Consider the following 21392-nt stretch of genomic DNA (forward strand, 5'->3'; position numbering starts at 1 on the left):
CAATGATAAGAATTGGATCGGAATTCCAAATTAGGGGACTCTTACTATTTTTGCCTTCTGTGTGGGTGAAGGGGGACATGTAGCTGTGATTTGTCCGTGCTTGTAATTATATATTTTTGTTTTGTTTTATTTCATAATATTAATTTTGTATTTATTTCCTTTTTTTCTTTCCTCTTTTGGTGTTTTCTCGGGTGCAGCCCATTTTTGGCTATAAAGTGACTTCATATTCCCTAGTGGCCCGGACTGCGTAACATTCTAATTAACTAATTAACCCTCGAGAATGGAGAATTGTGAGTGTTCTATTCACAATTATGATGGATGACAAACACTCCGAGAGATGTATTCGAAAGTCCCTCACAACTCCTTCAACGTTTGTGATCCTGATATGTTCATGTGTTTTGTATCTTAATGTATTTAGGTGGAACAAAAGATTCATGCATGCGCTAAAATATGAGCGTCCTACTTAACTCCTAACCTAATTATATTATGAACTGCTCACTTTCTGGTATTTTTACCGTGTCTATGATGAAGTTAATTCAAGTAATGCCAAGGGAGAAGATGACAGCCTTGGAAATCTGCAAAATGTTATCATCATAGAGGTTGCGTCTCGTAAAACCCCAATTTTTAACAATTCAAGCAAGGATGATGGGATAATATAAAATGTGAGGAGTTGTCAGTTCTGTGTCCGAGTAGTTATGACAGTTCCTGTAGGTTTCCCTACCTTTTCTGTCAATTTTTAATCCTCCGTGATGGCCAGTTCAAGTCTGACTGTAGTTTTACTTATAGATGGATCTCCATTAATGTTATGGATCTGGTGCTTTATTGAAATGGAAAGTTCCTTACATCTACATTTGGCCATGGCTTCGAGTTTCTTTTGCCGGTTTATCTGCTTTCTCGTTGCCTGTGATACTGACATACACTGACAACCATGGCAAAATGCAGACCTTATACATTTGAAGCTCGTTTAGGCGAAAGTGGATCCCGTTGATGATCAGAATGCTTCCATCCAGGACTGCCTGTAGAGCTGTCTTTTGAGTCGCATAAAACAACGATTCCTTTTGCTTGCTCAGAAATGGGAAGAGATGTATACATGTCAAGTCCGTCCGCTATTACCAGAAGCTGGCAAGTGAGGCTATGGCTCAAGCGCCAGTTTTGTGTTGATAAATAGTATTGCCTGGGGTAGTCAGAAATATTCCAAAGCCTCCATTAGTGATTGTGTCATCAGATGAGTAGTATGTATAAGCGTGTACAAAGTCCTCTTTTGTATACTGTTTAACGGTCCTGATCCCTTTCGCTTTAATGATATCAATCAATTCCTTTTCATTGCATGGCTCTAAGCGGTTGAGTACTATTTTAAAGTTCGTAGGAAGCCTGGATGGAAAGGTTGGCTCTTGGAAGAAGGAAGATTTTTTGTAGTCGAGGCCGAGAACTGATCTAATACCTTTGTCAATCTGCATAAGACCCTTCAGTCTGGTGCTGCCATCAAAGCGTTTCCTAGCGATACGTTCTGGTACACGGCTTCTTGGCTTGTTTGTAAATTTTATTGCATTATACTTTCTTCTTTTTCCGAGGCTTTCGAGGCCACATTCCTGAATTACTTTTAAATTATTGGTGGAAGACGCTGCACCGGTGATGAGCTTTGTGTCCTGTGCCTGGACACTTTCTATTTTCCCAAGACAGTCCTGGTAGCATGAACCCAAATGGGAGAAGCATACTCCATGATTGTTCTAATTAGTGAGGGGTATGCTGTATTACTTCAGAATGTATTCTAGGTGATATCTGATTTACCGGAAAATTGCAAGCAGTATGTGTTCTTTGATATCCCTGTTGCCTAGATCTATGTCCTCCAAACGTAGATCTTTCCTTATGCTAAAACAACCCACTCACATAACGAGGCATCTATTTTCTATAATCCACATAAATGGCAGGCTAGCTACGTTCACCATCGATGAAGGATATATCGCAGAGAGAAGTGGATTAGACAATAAAAGCATGTTAATAACTGGAATTATAGATCTTTCAGCTCCATTTTTCTGAAATAGGAAGAATACATTAACGAACTTCGAAAAACAACTTGTAAGCCTTTTAATAGCTCTAGTAGAAACTGATGCATTGCTTTTGAAATGAAACTAATGTTTAAAAGTCTGAATCTATTTATTTTTTCTTTCCCTTGATGAAAAACATTTGCTCAAACATTACAAGAAAGCATTTTTTTAATTCATTTACGTTTTTAAATTCTTTAACTATATTCTTTTCATCTAAAGAAAATGCTTGAAGCCTTTTTTTGAAATAAATCAAATTCTGTCTTCTTTAAAGAACAAAGGGAAATGTAAGTACTTATGAATATATTAAAGAAATTACATAATATTATGCATGACTTCATAAAATAATCCTTGTTCATTTTTGCGCATTTGAAATCAAACGAAAGTTAAAAGAATGGATAAACTGTTCTTGATAGTTTTTCACTTTGACTTTCTGCATGAGTGAAATACATATAATGCCATTTCGCTAAGCCTAATCAAAGACGGGAAATTATGGTTGAAGCATTTTCATCATACTATGCTAGAGAAGTGGATTTATATTACCCAGAATGCAATTCGTCCGTTTTCAATTTAATATTTTGAAACCACAGAAGTACTGTTGATCCGTGAGAATTGCATTTTCTTCTCTGTAGATTTCGTTTTCGAGAAATGAAAGATATGTTACTTTTTCTTTTTTGTCTTTTGTCTTCCAATCAAATTTTGACGAAAAGCGAGAAATTCAAATTACTGACTTCAACGTTTTCCCAACAAATCAACAACACACCAGTCGTTGCAAAGCCACTTTTTTGAGAAACTAAATCTTTTACTTGGGAAAAGAAAAGGTTTAAAGTGAATAAACTTGAAATCTGAATTCACTTACTTTTTATCATTCGTTTTGAAGACTTAAAGGATTGTTTGATGCTTTTTTAAAGTAAATAGGATTTTAAGAGGAGAAAAATAACAATAAATAATATATAGGCTGCTTTTGCATTTGTCTGTGATTTTTAAGTGTCGGAAAAGAAATTGAAAAGTAATTTTTCTGTTCGTAAACTCCGATGGAAAAAGAGCTTTAAATTCGTTTATCGATAGATTTTGATAAAATAAACAGCTTAAATAGACTTTCTGTTTATTTTAAAAAATTCGATAAAAATGAATTAAATCATACATATCAGATTTTATTAATGCGTTAGTAAAATATTTATTTTCAGGTTGATAATAAGAATTTAATCATGCTTCATAGAATTGGTTAAAAGAAATATTAAAAACTGCTATATAAAAACATAAAGGCAACCATAAAAACATAGCTCATGTCAGAATTAGGGTTTTTCAAAATTTCAACATAATGATGTTTCGTTCCAAGCTTTTTGATCAAAGGAAATGGAAAGTCAGGAAACTAAGGATGATGTTGTTATCATGGCCAGTTTATGTTACTCGTGTTAGTTATGCGTGAAAGTTATTCTGCGGTTAAGCGCCGAGTGTAGATCGTCTCAGGGGTCTTTTTAAGTTCCGAGATCACCTACAATTGGGTCAACATCACTGGCCAATAAATTAGCATACCTGTCTTATTTTTAAAAAATCTAATGTGGACATTGCATTACTTCTTCGCACGCCTACTAAATTATACTTACCTTATGCTGCATTTCATTTAAATTTATTTTCACGAATTATTCGAATTTAATTAATCAGTCTCTCAACGCAAGTCGAAAAGGATATTAAGAAATTTCAGATTTTGAAATTAAATATATCGGGCAATTTTTGCTATATAACTTCTTACAATTTTATTTCTTATATTTTTCTCAAGTTTCTTATAATTTTATTTTTTTATAATCCGAATAAAACTTTCCAAAATATAAGAACCGGAATACGGTATTAAAAGTAGGATTTTCGTTATTTGTCGAAAATTATATTTTTATGCCCAAAAGGGGCAATTTACCCAGAGGTGTTATTAATTTCGATTTGGCATCTTGCGTTGGTTCATTGTAAACGGCGTTTCCATTTTCAAACTCTTGCCACCAAATATTAGATCCCTGCATTATATTTAAAGAAATTAAATAATAAAAAATCTGCATAGATGTATATATGTTTCTGGCCCTGTGAAAAAAAAAGGCGGAAATTAGAGACATCAAATTTTGAATACCACAGCCCTCCATTCGAATATGGGCACCTAGAAGACCAAATTTAAAATTTGTTTTATTATTAATTTCATATTTTGTAAAACGTTAACGAATTCTTGATTAACAAAACGATTTCAAAGCGAGCAAAGGCAACAAACACTGTACGAAACAAAAAAATTATCTAAACAGCGCAAAATGCCGCTTCGAATCTAACAGCCTTTCTAGGCTACCGCCCTTTTGCGCTAATAAATTAAATTAACAGTAAATAAAAAAAATCTTATGCAGAACTAAAATTTAAAAAAATCGCTATAAAATACAAGCAAAATTAATTATTACGGTTAAATACAATTTTAATATTAGAATTAAATGTATAAAAATTAAGGAGTCAAAAGTGTTTAGCGCGCGAAAGTTTGTATCGGAAATTCTAAACATATGCTCTTTTTTTTAAATTGTTTTGTGAAATTGTTGTTGAATTTTATGGTTTCAATGCGAAGAGCATGATATTGAATAAATAAAGATAACACACAAAACGTTAAAAAAGCGATTGCGAAAATTGATGTAAGGGGGCTGAGAATAAAGAGTGTATAATAAAGTCCCTTTAACCTGAAAATTCTTTCGAACGGAGAGAGCTACAGCTATACAAGTGAGGTAACGGTATAGTAAACATGGACCTTATAAGAAATACACTAACCCAAACGGGTTTTCTCCCTCGTCTGAGGCGTTGCCGGCTGTCACTTTGATCACATCCCGAGAAGTAGGGACGACTTGCAGAAATTTAACATTGGTTGCCTATTGCAGCGTGTATAATTGTCAAGAAAAAGCTGGTTGTAGCGCCTAATTTCACAAATTAGGATTTCTACATATTTTTATTTTTGAAATTGAGGTTGATTTTCAAAAATTTAGCATATTTATCAAGCATAATTAACGTTCCAAACAATTATAAAGCTATTGCATGCTTTCAGGGCTGGGCATTTTTTTAGCTTTTCCTATTCTGTAAGGAAATTTGTAACTAATACTTCTTTTAGAAAATAATATTGTAAATGTGAACTGATAGAAAATTTCAAACAAGCAATTTTTTCTTGCAATTTTTATGCTTTTTAAAAATACTAAAATATTTAAAAACGAGTTTTTGAAAGTTTTGTTTAAAATTCTAAATTATGCTTCTTTTTTAAAATTATAAATTATAGATGAGTATTATAGGACAATTTCTATAAAGGAATTTTATTTCAATTATATTTTATAATACATCATAGTGATAAACACTTTTGACTCCTTAATTTTTATACATTTAATTCTAATATTAAAATTGTATTTAACCGTAATAATTAATTTTGCTTGTATTTTATAGCGATTATTTTTTTTAATTTTAGTTCTGCATAAGATTTTTTTTTATTTACTGTTAATTTAATTTATTAGCGCAAAGGGGCGGTAGCCTAGAAAGGCTGTTAGATTCGAAGCGGCATTTTGCGCTGTTTTATTATAAATGTCCGTGTCTCCTTGCAAATTGTTGTTACCAAATACTATCGCCCTGTATTACATGTAAACAAATTAAATAATGAAGAATCTGCATGAATACATGTATGTTTCTCGCACTGTGACAAAAACGACATTATCTAGAGCCATCAAATTTTGAATAATGTAATCCTCCACCCGAACATGGGCATCTGGACGACCGAATTTCGAATTTGTTTTAATCTATTTCATATTTTGTAAAACTTTAACGAATTTTTGATTAACAAACTCAACGAGTTCAGAGCGAGCACTCTACGGAAAATAACAGTTTTATCTCCAGTGCGGAAATTCTAAAGATATGCTGTTTTCAAATGCATGTGTTTTACGGGCGAAGAACATGATATTCAATAAATATAGGTAACACACAAAACTTTAAAAAAAGAGTGCTTCTAGATTTTATTTTATCTTTTTTTTTTTTTCCTTCATTACGCTCAGAAAATTTTATGCTCCGAATTTTATGAATTATTAAAATAACTAAACCGCTTTAATGTTAATAATTTAATGATCATATAATTAAATAAATATGATCGTTTTGTAATGTTATTATAGTTTGGAAAATCACTGCCTGAAAATGTTCATTAAATTTTTTTAAAAAATTATCAGATCTTGTTTAATTTTACTTTATTTATTTCAAATCCTCGCGTACTATCAATCTTATTTAATTTTACTTTATTTTTACGCAAAATTAAGTTCATAAATTTTGTGCTTAGAGTTTTTACCATTTTACCAAAGTAAAGATGTTTGTACAAGAATTACGCGTGAAAAAAATGCGCGAAATGCAATAAAAAGTGCTTTAATGAGATATATTAAATCCTATTTGGAAAACACTGTGACTTTCATAATCTCATCACTATACAACGTATCACATTTAATAATTAAAAAGAGTTATGTGATACAAACGGCGTAGGTTTCAGTGTTAAAGTAAACCAGATCGTCCCTATTCTTTCTTGCCGACATGTCGGTGACGCGCGGCCCGCCCACTGGGTTATAAGGTCCATGATAGTAAAGCGACTACATCTGACCTAATGCAGACGACAGCAGCTCGTGGAAGATAGGCATTGCAAATCGCAAGCGAAAAGAGATGGAGCAAAATTACCATTCATTTGGTTGGGCGGAGGAGTATGTCTATAAGAAATTTGGTAGCTTTAGGTACTGCTGATTTTCCACAGTTCGAGGAACATACATACGTACATATATACATACATAAATACATACAGATTCTTCATTATTTAATAAATTGGGGTTTACTAAATTTAGATAAAAATTAAGTTTTTTATTTATTTAATTAAGTTTAAGGAATTAATGTTTTAATTTATTTTTTGTGCAAAGGAGCAATTTTTCCTGAAGGACTATTAATTTCGTTTTGGAATTTTGTGTCGTAAACTTTAAAAGACTATACCACCATATATGATCGCCCTGTCTTATATTTAAATAAATTAAAAAATGAAGAATCTGCATAAATGTACTTATGTTTCTTGCATTGTGAATAAACAACGGTACCTAGAGCTATCAAATTTTGAATAACATAATCTTCCATAGAATATGGCATGCGGAAGCCCTAATTTGAATTTGAAATTTCTTTTATTAAAGATATCAGATTTTGTAACAGTTCTGCGATTTTTTGATTAAAAAAAAAACTAAACGATTTCAAAGCGAGCCGTGGCGACACTGTACGAAAAAAAAAATTATCTCCAGCGTGCGAGACGTAGAACATGATACGTAGTAGATGAAAGTACGTAGAACATGTTATTTAATAAATAAAGGTAACACATAAAACGTTAAAAAAATGCCCCTTTGAACGAATTTGTTCACTTACTTTAATTAAGTATTTTATTAATTATTTTTTGAATTAAGTTTAAGAAATTAGATTTGTTACTGACGTTTTTAGAATTTTCTTTCTTTTCAAGAACAGAATTGTGAGTAATATAACGACTTCATCTCTAATTTTATTAATTTTTAACTGATCAAACAACCTTTGATTCTCTCCCGAAACGTGCTGATCTAATTTTAATCGTTAGCTATTAAAAAGAAATAACGCTAAAATCCCAAACACAGTAAGTGAGGACTCCTATAGTAACAAGTGTGATGAAGTGTTCTTCAGATTGGATAGCGAAATATTTAATCTAAACGATGTCAATAAAATAATTGTCATCACCATCTTCCCTTCTCGAAACTGCATCTAGTAATGAAGCGATCTGTAGCTAGCAGGCAAAGTGTCGTCTGCGAACATAAATCATAGTAATGCGCTATTTTCGAGATAGCAGTTTTCGTCCTAACGCCACGAAACAAAATTAAAAATAATTATTTCTGTAAAAATTTAAAAACCATAGAGTATGTTTCATTTTAGAGATGAAAGTTTATGTGACAGTTTGAAGTGCTTTTCCCAGTAAGTTAATTTTAACCACATCGAATAATTGCAACCCATGTCCTCTGGCAAGCGATAAATTTTAATCACATTTGCTTTTTATTCGTAGCTAGATTACGAAGAAGATTTTTCGGTCTTGAAATAAATCTTCTAGGATCTTTAACATTTCGTTATTACGTTTGAAAAAGCCCCTTCTAAGTATAGGCAGCTGCATTTATGTATGCTATTTGGAGTAAGGTTAATTAGTTACGCTTGTGTGATCTCTAAATCACAGAGTTTTCCGAAAATTAAGAAATGTGTTTATTTTTAAGCCGAAAAGATCGTTAATTCGAATGGACTATTCGAAACGGAATTTTGCATTCGTCCTCTATAAACGGCAATTCACTTTTCATATTGTTGCGTTTTTCTTTTCTGCTGACACCAGTTGTTACGTTATTTTCTTCCTTCACGTTCGTACGGGGTTCGTAGATTTGGAGCGAATAACGACGACACTTGATGAAGTATCGAAACACTTTATTTGCCAGTATTATCAGGACAGCTCCAAAACACGTTTTATAGTCGTCGATGAACTACTATAAACACGCTCACACGATCAGCGGCACAGCCTTCAGGTTATCAGGCTATCACGGTGGAGACAGCTTCACTGCAAAGCACAAGACTACAGCTCCCGATTCTGCTCGGTAGTTCTCGGAATTCCACGTAATCTCGAGACTCTCCACGCTACAACTCGCGATTCACTCGACGACACACAGAGCTTCTTCGGTTCAGTCGTTCCCGGAGCTCAACACGCTCTCTCGACGATGCACTAACCGCGATACACTAAGAGACTCCTTCGTTGAACTCGACGACCCACTCGGCACTCCCTGCCAGGCTGTCAACTCGATCGACTCCGCAGGGATTGACTCACTAGACGAGACACCAACACGATACTACTTAACTCGCACTCTAGAAGAGGCACACGCACTAACTGACTGCGGACCAGCAGGGTTTATATAACTTTCGGCTTGTGTTCGAGAACATTCTGGGCTAAACCGGTAAGAATTCGTTCCAGAAGGTTCTCCATCCGTTCATGGTATATCGCCAATTTTGTCGCCAAATGGGAGATTTCTCGCCAAATGTGGCAACCCTAAAACTGCTTTGTGGGGGAGCTTTCTTACCGTGCCTGTACATTTCGTAACAATATTCTTGCCACCAAATTATATCGCCCTGTATTATCGTTAAAGAAACTAAATAATAAAGAACCTGCATCTATGTTCCTCACATTGTGAAAAAATGACGGTACATAGAGCCATTAAATTTTGAATAACATTGTTATCCACCCGAGCAAGTGTACCCGGAAGCTGAAATTTAGAATTTCGAATTTTATATTTCATATTTTGTAAACCTTTAATGAATTATTCCTTAACAAAGTCAGCGATTTGAAAGCCAGGAGTTACAATAAAGATTTTTAGGCCAAAGGGAGCTAGCCCAGAAGGGCTATTAATTTTGTTTTGGCATTCTGCGTTGGTTCACTGTCAGTGGCGTACCGAAGGGAGCAAGGGGGTCTATGTTGCCTCGGGCGCCGCTCGCAGAGGGGCTTCAGATGGTCTCCAAACAAAATTTCCCCCAAAATGTCAGTTTTTATTTTGTTCGATTTCTGCAAAATATATTAAAATTAATAATTTTTGTAATATAATTTATAACGTTGCGCGCCTACAACTTGCACGCAACCAAGGGTGACTGTGAAAGCTTGTATAAACCACAGAGTCTTGTAAAGGGTTTAAGTCCCTTTTTATTCAACGTAATGAATTACAATTGCGTTCTCTTGACGCTTACAAACGGTGCCAACTCGGCAGTCAAAATAAAAATAAGAACCTGAAAAGAAAGTAAAGACAATATTCTAACTACGAGGCTCTCTAAAATAACTAACTCACCGCGTTTTACAAAAGCCGCAGCTAATTCAGCAGACTTGAAGCTCACTGGAACAATTGCAACTACTTCCCGCCAAGCACATAGGCCGCAACGCGGGGTTCTTCAATTCTCGATTTCTACCTCCGCGCTCGCTAAGTAAGAATAACTCTCTCACCGAACTCGTTTCCTTCTATTTAAATCATACTACTTCCGCTGATAATTTGAATGCTTGCGCGTTCTACTCCAATTTACATATTCTGGCATTGGCAGTTCCAGGGGAAAGTAAGGATTGACAGGAAAGATAGTTTAAACTTAAAATAAATGTTAGTTAAAATAAATATAAACCCTACATTTGCCGCTGCCAGAATTTGGAAAACTTGGAAGCAGGTCCTACAAACGACCTGTTGTAAGTTTATCTAATTCTGAACTAACTGGCGAAAGCCTCGTTTACACAAAAAAATCTTATGTAACAATTATATATTAAAATTCTGTTAGTCGTTACAAAGCTTTCTTCTTACAGCAACTTTTCCTGGACTTCATCAATCAATCTTGGTCTTTCCTTCCAGCATCTGGAAGGAATAAGTATCAGTATCTTTCTACATACATTATAATTTACACTTTCTTGACACAATAATTTTTTGTTTTTAAACGATTCGTTTTTCTTAGTTATTGCTTACTTCACATTCATTCAATTTTTCAAGCATTAATTTAACTTTACCCTGGCTCTCCACCATGTGTGGTGTCAAACGGGAATATTCGTGTTTTAGTCTTACAACACTTCCCCTAACCACCATGATTTGTTAGAATTCAACAACCAAATAGACACACCTTACTCGACATTCTACAACTCAATGAGCTACTTTAATATTCTTAAAAATTCAAATGTAGGTGGAGAACCCTACAAAACACATTCATTCTAACTTCCCCCTCATTCATCTTTAAACATGCAGGCTTTCGCTCTAAAGCATGACTTTACAGTTTAATACTTAAATTTTGACTTCATTGCTTTTAAGCATTCACTTTTAGCATCTACAATTTTATGCTTCTAGACTAAATTCTACTTTTACATAACATGCAAGTATTTACATACATTTACAAAAGTTTAACACATATGCTTTTTACAATTTACCATAAAATGAATAAGAGAAAATAAATTTTTACTTCACTCATTCTTCGCCAAGCTGGCGGCACTGAAACTAAAATTCTTATTAGTACAAGAATACGAAGTTATTTTTATCTCCGGCCAAATTTTGGCTTTAACATAACAGAATTAGTCTTTCGACCAACAGAAAATGCTTGTTTTTAGCTTTTACACTTAAAGAAAATAATACTTTTGCCTTAGCTAAATAAAGTAAAACAAAACTAAATCTCAACCGAGACATATTGACTTTCGTCAAAACATAGAACTTCGTACTTATGCATAACATTTCGGAACAAAAGAGAAAAAAAAAATAAATTTATAGAAGGTTTTAACTTATCTTTGAGTTTTCGATGCTTGAAACTCCGTCATCCGTTTTTGACAAAATTGATCCCAAGTTAGAGGTTTCATGGATGTCAATCTTCTCCTTATTGATCTCCGAGTGTCGGCCACGTTGCTCTTTCTTTTGCGTCCTCTACATGCTGGCCTCTTGACGGAGTAATCGTCTGGTTGTTGGCCTTTGCGTTTCTGCCTGGGACGGCTGGTCGTGACGTCCTCCGGTCTGGAGTCCTTCTTGAATTTCTTCTGTTCGTCGTATTTTTGTGCCTCCTGTTGGCGTTTTAGTTTCCGGAACGGCGGCCTTGCTGGCACCTGACTCTGTGGCCGTGTGCGCGTTCTCCTTGATGTGTAATTTCTCCTGCCATCTTTTGTAGGTGGTGTTTTTGTCTTTACCACGGTTTCTTTACCCGGTTCATCTGTATTTTTGTTTTTCTTAAACGCCGGAGTTTGAAAATCCTTTTTTCTTTTTGATACCGACGTCCGGGTTGTAGAAGTGCTAGGTCTCTCTTCAGTTCTCCGTTTCTTGGGTGGTGGAATAGTTGTTGTAGTCTCTGACCCTTCTATTTCGTTTAGACTTGAGTCCTGCAAGAAACTTTTAAGGATTTCAAAATCATTTGGATTATAGTACATTTTCACCTGGTCGGGACTTGCTTTACAGATTTCCCCTCTCTCGTTTTTAAGATATAACACTACTCCTTTGATTTCCTGAATTACATAGGGGCCTTCAAACTTTGGAGCTAGCTTTGCCATAAAATTGTCTGGGGCACTTGATAAAGAAAATTTCCGCTTCAATACTTTATCCCCAACTTTAAAATCTGCTTCACGGCGTTTTCTATCATAATAAATTTTCTGCCTATTTCTTGCCGTATCCGAGGTTTTAAGCGCCTGATCAATTAGCTTTTGCACTTCCTTTTGTTTAAACTCCTGCTCTCTTTGTTGCACAAAGAATAATTTATCTAAAGGCGTAATTAACTTTCTGCCTAAAAATAATTCTGCTGGAGTTTTTCCCGTAGTATCATGATGTGCCGTTCTTAAAGCATAAGCTAATTCATTTATGTAGCCATCCCAGCGCTTGTGATGTGTGCTAACGTAACTGCGAATTATTTTTACAATGTTTTTATTAACTCTTTCTACTATGTTAGCCTGTGGTCTATACGGAACCATTTTGATATGGCGTATATCAAGTCCATTGCATATGTTTTCAAATATTTGACTAATGAATTGTTTACCGTTATCGCTAATAACTTTTATCGGTGCACCGTATTTTAAAATGTATCTGTGTAAGAATGCATCTGCGACTGTTTTGGCTGACGAGCGTTTAAGTGGAACAATTTCTATCCATTTTGAAAAATGATCTACTATTACTAATAGAAAACGATTTTTATTTAACTCGCTCTGGGGGAAGGGACCAAGAAGATCTATGCCTAAAATTTCATTCGGAAATGTAGCGCGAATGCTATTTAAGTACCCGGCCGGGCTGTAATTAATATTATTTATTAACTGACATTGATTGCAGGACCTGACATACGCCGTTACTATTTTGTATAATTGCGGGAAATATACCGCCTCGCGTACCCTTTTTATAGTCTTTCTGACCCCGAGGTGGCCCGCTGTTTTTTTTTCGTGCAACTCCTTCAAAATGCTTAATCGAAGCGAGGCTGGGATGACTGGCTTATACTCAAGATTTTCGTTTGTTGTTTTCGTATAGAATAATAAATTATCTATTATTTCATAGTTTTTTGCTCTATTTCTTATCGCATCGATATCTGTATGCTCAAAGCTTTTGGGGTCTTTCAAATAAGCATAGATATTTCCAAATTCAGGATCAGCTTTCAGTTCAGTAATAACCGTATCTCTAGAATCTAAAATTTTTGAAGTCAACACAGCGCATTTAATTTCATTACCTTCATCGTCCAGTTTTATACGAGAAAGTGCGTCAGCTACATTGTTTTTCTTACCCGGTTTATATTTTATTGTGATATTATATTCTTGGAGTTTTAAAGCCCATCTTATTAACCTGGGCGTTAGGTTTTTTCCCGAGTAAAGTCTACCAACAGCCGCATGATCCGAAAAGACTGTTACTGGCGATTTGCCGAAATAAACTCGAAATTTGTGTACAGCCATTAATACGGCTAATGTTTCTCTTTCTGTAGCTGTATAATTCCTTTGTGTTTGATTCAATGTTTTACTAAAAAATGCCAGCGGATGGTTATTTTGCATAAGAACCGCACCCACCGCATAGTCTGATGCATCTGCCGCAATTTCCAGGTTTTCGTCCCCCTCAGGGAATTTTAAAACAGGGGCATTAATAAGCGCTTCTTTTAATCTTTCAAAAGCTGTGTTAGCTTCAGCTGTCCACGTAAATTTACTCTTTTTTCTTTTGATTATTTGATAAGTGGTTCAACAATATTAGCGAAATCTTTTATGAAAGATCGATAGTAAGAACATAGTCCAAGGAAAGACGAAAGTTTCTTGGCGGTGTTGGGCGGTGGGAAATTCTTAATAGCTTTTATTTTTGAATCTTGCGTTTCTATACCCTTTTGCGAAATTTTATAACCGAGATATTTAAGTTCTTTAGTTGCGAACTTGCATTTTGAGGCGTTAATTGTAAGACCGGCCTCTTTTAATAATTTAAAAACTTGTTCGAGGTCATTAATGTGTTGTTCCAACGTACTACTCGTTATAATTATATCATCTAGATAAATTAAAGTTGATTTTCCTAGGACAGGCTTTAGAACAATGTCCATAGCTCTCTGGAATGTTGATGGGGCCCCACACAACCCAAAGGGCATGCGTAAAAATGCATAAGTGCCCGATTTTGTTATAAACGCGGTTTTATGTATATCTTCGGGTCTCATAGCTATTTGATAGTAGCCAGACGTTAAGTCCAAAGTAGACATATATCTCGTTGATTTGATCTGTCTAATGATCTCGTCTATAACCGGCAAAGGGTAAACTGGAAATTTAGTTATGCTATTTAGTTTTCTATAATCGATAGCAAACATCCAAGCCCTTTTATCCGAAGGAGGAAACTCGTTCTTTTTCCTACATAGTACGACTGGACTCGCGTATTCACTATTTATGGGCGTTATTATTTTATTCTTTAACATCTCTTGAATATGTTCTTCGATGATTAAGTCTTTTTGTTTATCATAGCGATACGGTTTAGTCCTACAAGGTTTTTCGGCATTTAATTGAATCTTGTGAGTCGCGATCTGACAGTTTCCCGGTTTTTTCTGAAAACAAATGAGAAAAATTACTCACCACTTGCTGTATTGCTTTACTTTCCTGGTCATTCAAATGGCTAAGGTCCAATTCAGGTGTCTCCGCAGGTTCCACCACCCTCTGGTCCATCTCCAGCACCACGGAACTATCTTGAAAATTTAATTTGGCCCTCGCGGCCCTTAAAAAGTCCATACCTAAAATAAGAGAGTGTTGGAGGTGTTTCACCACAAAAATTAATACTTTGAGATTTTCCTCTTTTATCTGTAAGTTTAATGATACTTTCCCGATGCAGTGACATGTTTTTCCTTGCGCCGCTATAATTTCCGTATTTCTGGTTTTGAATAGTCGTATCCTATAAAAATTCTTCTTGAAGAACTTTTCACTCATGAAATTTCCTTCTGCCCCTGTATCGATGAGGGCTTCTACTGGTACATCGCCAACCAGGACTTGTATCATTGGTAGCTGTGAGTTTTTTACGATGACTGTATTTAGATGTCTATTTGAGGGTTTTTCTAAAACTTCCGGGGTCTGGACCCTCCCTTTCACAGGCCCCTCTAGTCGTTTAAAGCTTTCCTTTCAATCTGTGTCTTCTGGGTACGCGGATGCTTATTTTCAAATTTTCTTTTTGGGCCTTGACCTTCGAGTTTCGATGCGTTAGCTTGATAGTTCTTTCCCCCATATGAGCGATTTCCATTTCTGGTTTCCTCCTTCCTTCTGGTACTTTGAGAATATATTTCCCCTCTCGCTCTTTCCGCTATTCTGCGATTTTGAAATTTCACCGCCAATTCGAAAAGTTCCTGCAATGTGGTTGGGTTTCTAATTTCAAAGTAGTCTTGGACAGCGGGTAACAATCTTGGTAATATTATTTCAATTATCTCCGCATCGGGTTTTTTCCCATACAACATATCCGTTAGTTTGATTTTTCGTAAAATAAAGTCCGTCAATTGTGCTGTATCCCGTTGATAGAAACTATATAGCTCGGCTTCCAGCCGTGCGCGATCTTTCACTATGGGGAAGGCCTTTACTAACGATTTTTTGAAATTTTCAAATGTATACGTCGGGCTTCCAAATTCACCTAGTAGAAATTTTTCTATATTTTTCCACCATAGCGCGGCCTGTCCTCTTAGTGCTGATGTGGCGATGGCGACTTTTTGTCTTTCAGGCAGAGGGTAGAGCTGAAAGTGGTTTTCTATACCTTCTAAAAATACGGACACCGAATTTTTTCCGTCGAAATAGACGTTTGGCTTGATTGATGCTCTCAAAGTCTGGACCAGGTATCCAAATCCTTCTAACTGCGTTGTCATTTCTTGGTGTTGTCCAGCGGCTTCCATCCAGTTTTCGGCCATTTCAGTTCGATAAGTGTTCGGGCGCCAATATAACGTTGCGCGCCTACAACTTGCACGCAACCAAGGGTGACTGTGAAAGCTTGTATAAACCACAGAGTCTTGTAAAGGGTTTAAGTCCCTTTTTATTCAACGTAATGAATTACAATTGCGTTCTCTTGACGCTTACAAACGGTGCCAACTCGGCAGTCAAAATAAAAATAAGAACCTGAAAAGAAAGTAAAGACAATATTCTAACTACGAGGCTCTCTAAAATAACTAACTCACCGCGTTTTACAAAAGCCGCAGCTAATTCAGCAGACTTGAAGCTCACTGGAACAATTGCAACTACTTCCCGCCAAGCACATAGGCCGCAACGCGGGGTTCTTCAATTCTCGATTTCTACCTCCGCGCTCGCTAAGTAAGAATAACTCTCTCACCGAACTCATTTCCTTCTATTTAAATCATACTACTTCCGCTGATAATTTGAATGCTTGCGCGTTCTACTCCAATTTACATATTCTGGCATTGGCAGTTCCAGGGGAAAGTAAGGATTGACAGGAAAGATAGTTTAAACTTAAAATAAATGTTAGTTAAAATAAATATAAACCCTACAAATTAATTATTTATTTTCTTCATTTGTCTGATGAAATGTGTAATAAAACGTTTGCAGTACATCAACCAAATATCTCCGCATACAAAACATTCTTTCTGACCACTTTATTTCTCCAAAATAGAGGTACATGTTTTTTAAACGAAATGCACGTATAGCTCCCGCTTTTTATTTTAAAACGATAACACGACCTTGTCTCGAATTTCTCAAACATAACCAGTTTCCCAAAACCGATTCCATAACCTGAAAATGACATTTTTGGAAACTTCTAACGCTTCCGCTACAATGGATTGCGTTTGACTCTTCTGTAAACGACTGATGCTTTCCTGACTACAGACTCAACTAAGTCAGTCTCAGCAAGATGACTTAGTCGAGTCATCTTGCTGAAGTTTCCACCGCTACAAAGTTCTTAGTTGAGTTTTCACTGCTACAAAGCATTCAACGTGTGTCAATTTTTTTTAATCTCTTACTACGAAAGGAATGCTACAGGTCGCTCTTTACTCGTTGTCTAAAACGCATAGTTTTCGACGTCACAGACTAAATTTGCATATTCACAACTTTGTAAAAGTGATAATTTTTCTTTATAATTTCTAGTATATCTTTTGTTAAAAAGGTTGTCGATTATATATGGTTATTTCATATCGAACCGACAATATCCTCTAATTGTTTTGAGCAGTGAATGTGACTGCAAGATGTTACTCCGTAGCAGAAAAAAAACTGAACCTACAACTCCATTAGAGATCTACGGAGAAAAGGCTTTCCAAACCTAAGAGTCGCACTTCAAATACTCCTTACTATTTCATTATCAAATGCATTATATTACTGTAAGTGTTTTTTATTAATGGAGAGAGGAGTCTAGCTATGAATGTTCGTTGAGCAAATTGAAATAAATTTTGACATATTTACAATCAACGATGGGACCAGATCTCCCAAGTCATCTAGTATTTTTAAATATGGAAAGAAAAAAATTTTAAGTAATTGACAAATTTGCTTCATCTAAGATAAGAAAATGTATACACAGTAATTAATTGTATTAATGTATTATAATATTGTTATTAATAAATATACTTATCTATAATATATATTAAATTTTTAATTGTTTACAAATTGTACTTTTTTAAAACAATTATATAAATATGCAAAATAAATAATACCTTTTCAACTAATTCTAGATCATCGTATGTCTGATTTTTCCGCCGACACAGATACATTTCCGAAATCAATGTTAATGTAGTTAGCTAGTAACTATTCTTAACATATTTTAAGAGTATTTTATAGAAGATTCAGCAGTTTATTATTATTTGCATTATTTTCTTATTACGAATATATTCTATACATTATATTACTGGAACAGAGAAACATTATAAAGAATAAGGACACAATAACACGCCGAATAAATACTAATTCAGAAGTCAAACAACAGAAATCAGCGTTATATTTTCAAAATTTTCATAGGACTAGTTTCGATGGTTTTACCGAACCACCATCCTCAGCTGCAAAACCGCAAATGAGTGTCCTGTGAAAATTTTGAAAGTATAACTCTGATTTTTGTTGTTTGACTTCTGAATTAGTATTATGAAGGATACTAGATGAATATACATTTAGACAAACATGGGAATGTTATAACATATCTTCTGCGTCTCTGAAAATTAAATAAATGTATAACGGCAATCTATAACAAAATACTGAATGTTTTATTAGATATATCCTAATTAATTAAGTGCGTTTTTTTAAATCAATCCATTTCAAAAGTTTAAAATGTGACAACCTTAATAACTGCAGCTATTGCTTTTAAACATTTACGTTTGTTAATCAGTCAAACAGATTAAATTGGAAAGATAAATATCTTAAGCTCTTTCGCATTTTAATTTATTAAAATGTAAACAAATTAAAAGAAAAACATGGAGTTTGAGCTTAATCATGCCTGGGTTTTGTACCCATACCATTCTCTGCCTTCGTGTTAAATTAAACTTCCGTAAAATTTAACGCTATCTCAATACGTAAACTGTAGTGAACTTTCATCTTGAGAGAGTTAGCGATTGGAAGTAACGAAAATTAAGTTAAGAGAGTAAAATTTCGGGACAATGAAGGAAAATGGTAACGCTTTTATTATAAAATCGCCTTTGGGCATTAATTACCATCCTCCTTCTTTCTTGATGTTTTCTATTAACGTGGGGAAATGGCCCCAGATAAAGAAAATTTAAAACGTTTTTACTTGCTGAAAGCTGCGAAACGTAGCACACTGTATATTTTCATTTGCTTTCGTAACACCTCTTCTCGTAACTCGTAAACAGGTGCCTTTTATTACATTAATTTCCATTGAAATTGCCCTACCTACAAACTATTCACATACGAGTGGAGCTAATAATGTTCATATTTATGTAAAAAAGGCGCGCATACATGAACTTTTTTTAATTTAAAAATATAATAAAAATAAAAATAAGAATTTTTATTTAAATAAATAATAAAAAAATTAAAATGTCTGAATATTTTACGCCCAAACGGCCCTTTCCTTCATTTACAGACAAATGCACATTTCCAGAGCATTTGAGCTAACTCCACATTGGGCTCAAAATATTTAAAAACAAAATATCTTTACAATTTCCGTTAGGCAGTTTCGCGCCCTGGAGATAAAAATGTTTTCTCCGTACAATGTTGCCACTGCTCGCTTTGAAATCGTTGAGTTTATTACTCAAAAATTCTTTTAAAGTTCTTGGAAGGCGGAATTTTTAATTTCTCATTGGTTTTATTATCTATTTCTTATTTCGGAAAACATTCACGAATTTCTGGTTAACATGTTCAAGGATTTTAAAGCAAAGAACAATACTTTTATCTCACACGCGCGAGACTGTCTATCGGAAATTCTAAAGATATTCTGCTTTTTAAATGCTTTGTGATTTTGTTGTTGAATCGAAGTTTTTGTAGCATCAGCGCCAAGAATGTGAAATTTAATAAACAAAGTAAACACACAAAGCGTCAATAACAAAAATACTTATAAGGTATTTCTCCCACTTCCCTAGCGTGCCTTCGTGGTGTAACAGTAGCACGCTGGGCAGGTATTCCAGAGGTCCGTGGTTCGATTCTCGGCGAAGGCGGTTGCATATTTTTCATCTTTTCTGCTTCGAATTAACCTAATGACTCTACAGACTAATGTCTTGTAGAGCCATCTGAGTAAGAAAACTGAACATCGATATCATAAACTGAGGATAAAACTGAAAAAAAAAAAAAAAAAAAGAAAAAGAAAGAAAGAAAAACGTATGCTAAACGCTGCATCGAGAATTCTAAACGTATACCGCTATGCTGCTGTTAAAATTTTTGTAATCTTGCTGTGGAATTGTATATGGTGTTACGTGCGAAAAAAAGGATGCTTGATAAAAGTTAAAAAGACAAAAAAAAAAAAAAGGGGGGGGAGGTTAGTACGAATCAGAGTAACTGCAGACTGCAAGGACGTCAGCGAGAGCTTAAAATACCTTTACGAACCCTTTCGAGCGACCGTTCAAATCTGAAACCTCTCAAATTTTTATTAAATCTAAAGAGTAAAAAATACTTCAAAATTTTGAGTTAGTTTCATTTCATAAAATTAATTTCATTTCCTGCAATACCGAATGGCTACTTTTGCTTCTACTTCGTCTGTAAAACTTGTTCTGTTGCTTATTCAGTTTTCTGAGAAGTCATTTCTTCATATCTTAGCTAAAATAAGTCGTTTCGAACTCTTGTAGAGACATTAGATATATTTTGAAAACAGGAAAGATGAAAAATGAGCAACGCTCTCGCCGGGAATCGAACCACGGATCTCTGGAATACGCACCCAGCATGCTGACCACTACACTACGAAGATACGCTAAGGCGGAACATGCTAAGGCGGGAGAAATGCCTTTTACTCCTGTCAATATTTTCAATATATTTCTCTTATCAATATCAATATATTTCAATATATTTCTCTTATCAATATCAATATATTTCAATATAGTTCTCTTATTTATATTTCAATATATTTTTCTTAGCAATATTTTCAATATATTTATCTTATTAAAATGTTTCAGTATATTTCTCTTAATACTATTTTCAATATATTTCTCTTATCAAAATATTTCAATATATTTCTCTTATCAATATTTTCAATATATTTCTCTTATCAAAATATTTCAATATATTTCTCTTATCAATATTAATATATTTCTGTTATCAATATTTTCAATATATTTCTCTTATCAAAATTTTTCAATATATTTCTCTTATCAAAATATTTCGATATATTTCCTTTATCAATATCAATATATTTCAATATATTTCTCTTATCAATATATTTCCCTTATCGAAATATTTCAATATATTTCTCTTATCAATATATTTTTCCCTTATCAAAATATTTCAATATATTTCTCTTATCAAAGTTTTCGCATTTTATTTTCAGACTGTTCAATGCAGCCCGACACGATGTATGGGATCTGTCATGTCTACGCCTCCAAAACGACCCACTGGTACTCCAAGACCAAAAGATGAGGTCCTGAAGCACGCAAAACATTTCTTTGATCAGTATTTCTCCAGCATCAAAAGGTATGATCTTTCAGAATTTAAAACATTCATTTAAAATCTCTAGCTTTTTATTTAAGGGCAAAAATCTTTATTTTGTGCATCTATTCCCTTGTCCATATCTCCGTTAAATCGTTATGTAAGATTTAAGAAAACCATCATTTTGTTTCTTCTCAGCCATTCGATATCTATACTATAAAAATCCTTGCTAGGCTGTCTGTTTGTTTGCGGTATTATCCAGTACCTCCTACATACATGTATGTAGGAGGCACTGCATTATCTCCTCAGGAACAACGGGGAGTTGAGTTTCGGAAGAGGTA

At 34.5% G+C, this 21392-nt stretch overlaps 1 protein-coding gene across 1 annotated transcript in view; it reads left to right on the plus strand.

Moving 5' to 3' along the window:
• The window catches only part of Nos (Nitric oxide synthase), a 343349-nt gene that overhangs the window by 185127 nt on the left and 136830 nt on the right, over positions 1-21392 (plus strand). Inside the window, exon 3 of the mRNA XM_085819909.1 lies at positions 20954-21096. Coding sequence (XP_085676035.1) covers positions 20954-21096 — 143 coding nt within the window. The remainder of the gene's footprint in view (positions 1-20953; positions 21097-21392) is intronic.

The sequence above is a fragment of the Stegodyphus dumicola genome, chromosome 7 (assembly GCF_044657685.1).
Source record: "Stegodyphus dumicola isolate Sdum_Otavi_A_Nest chromosome 7, ASM4465768v1".
NCBI lineage: Eukaryota > Metazoa > Arthropoda > Arachnida > Araneae > Eresidae > Stegodyphus > Stegodyphus dumicola.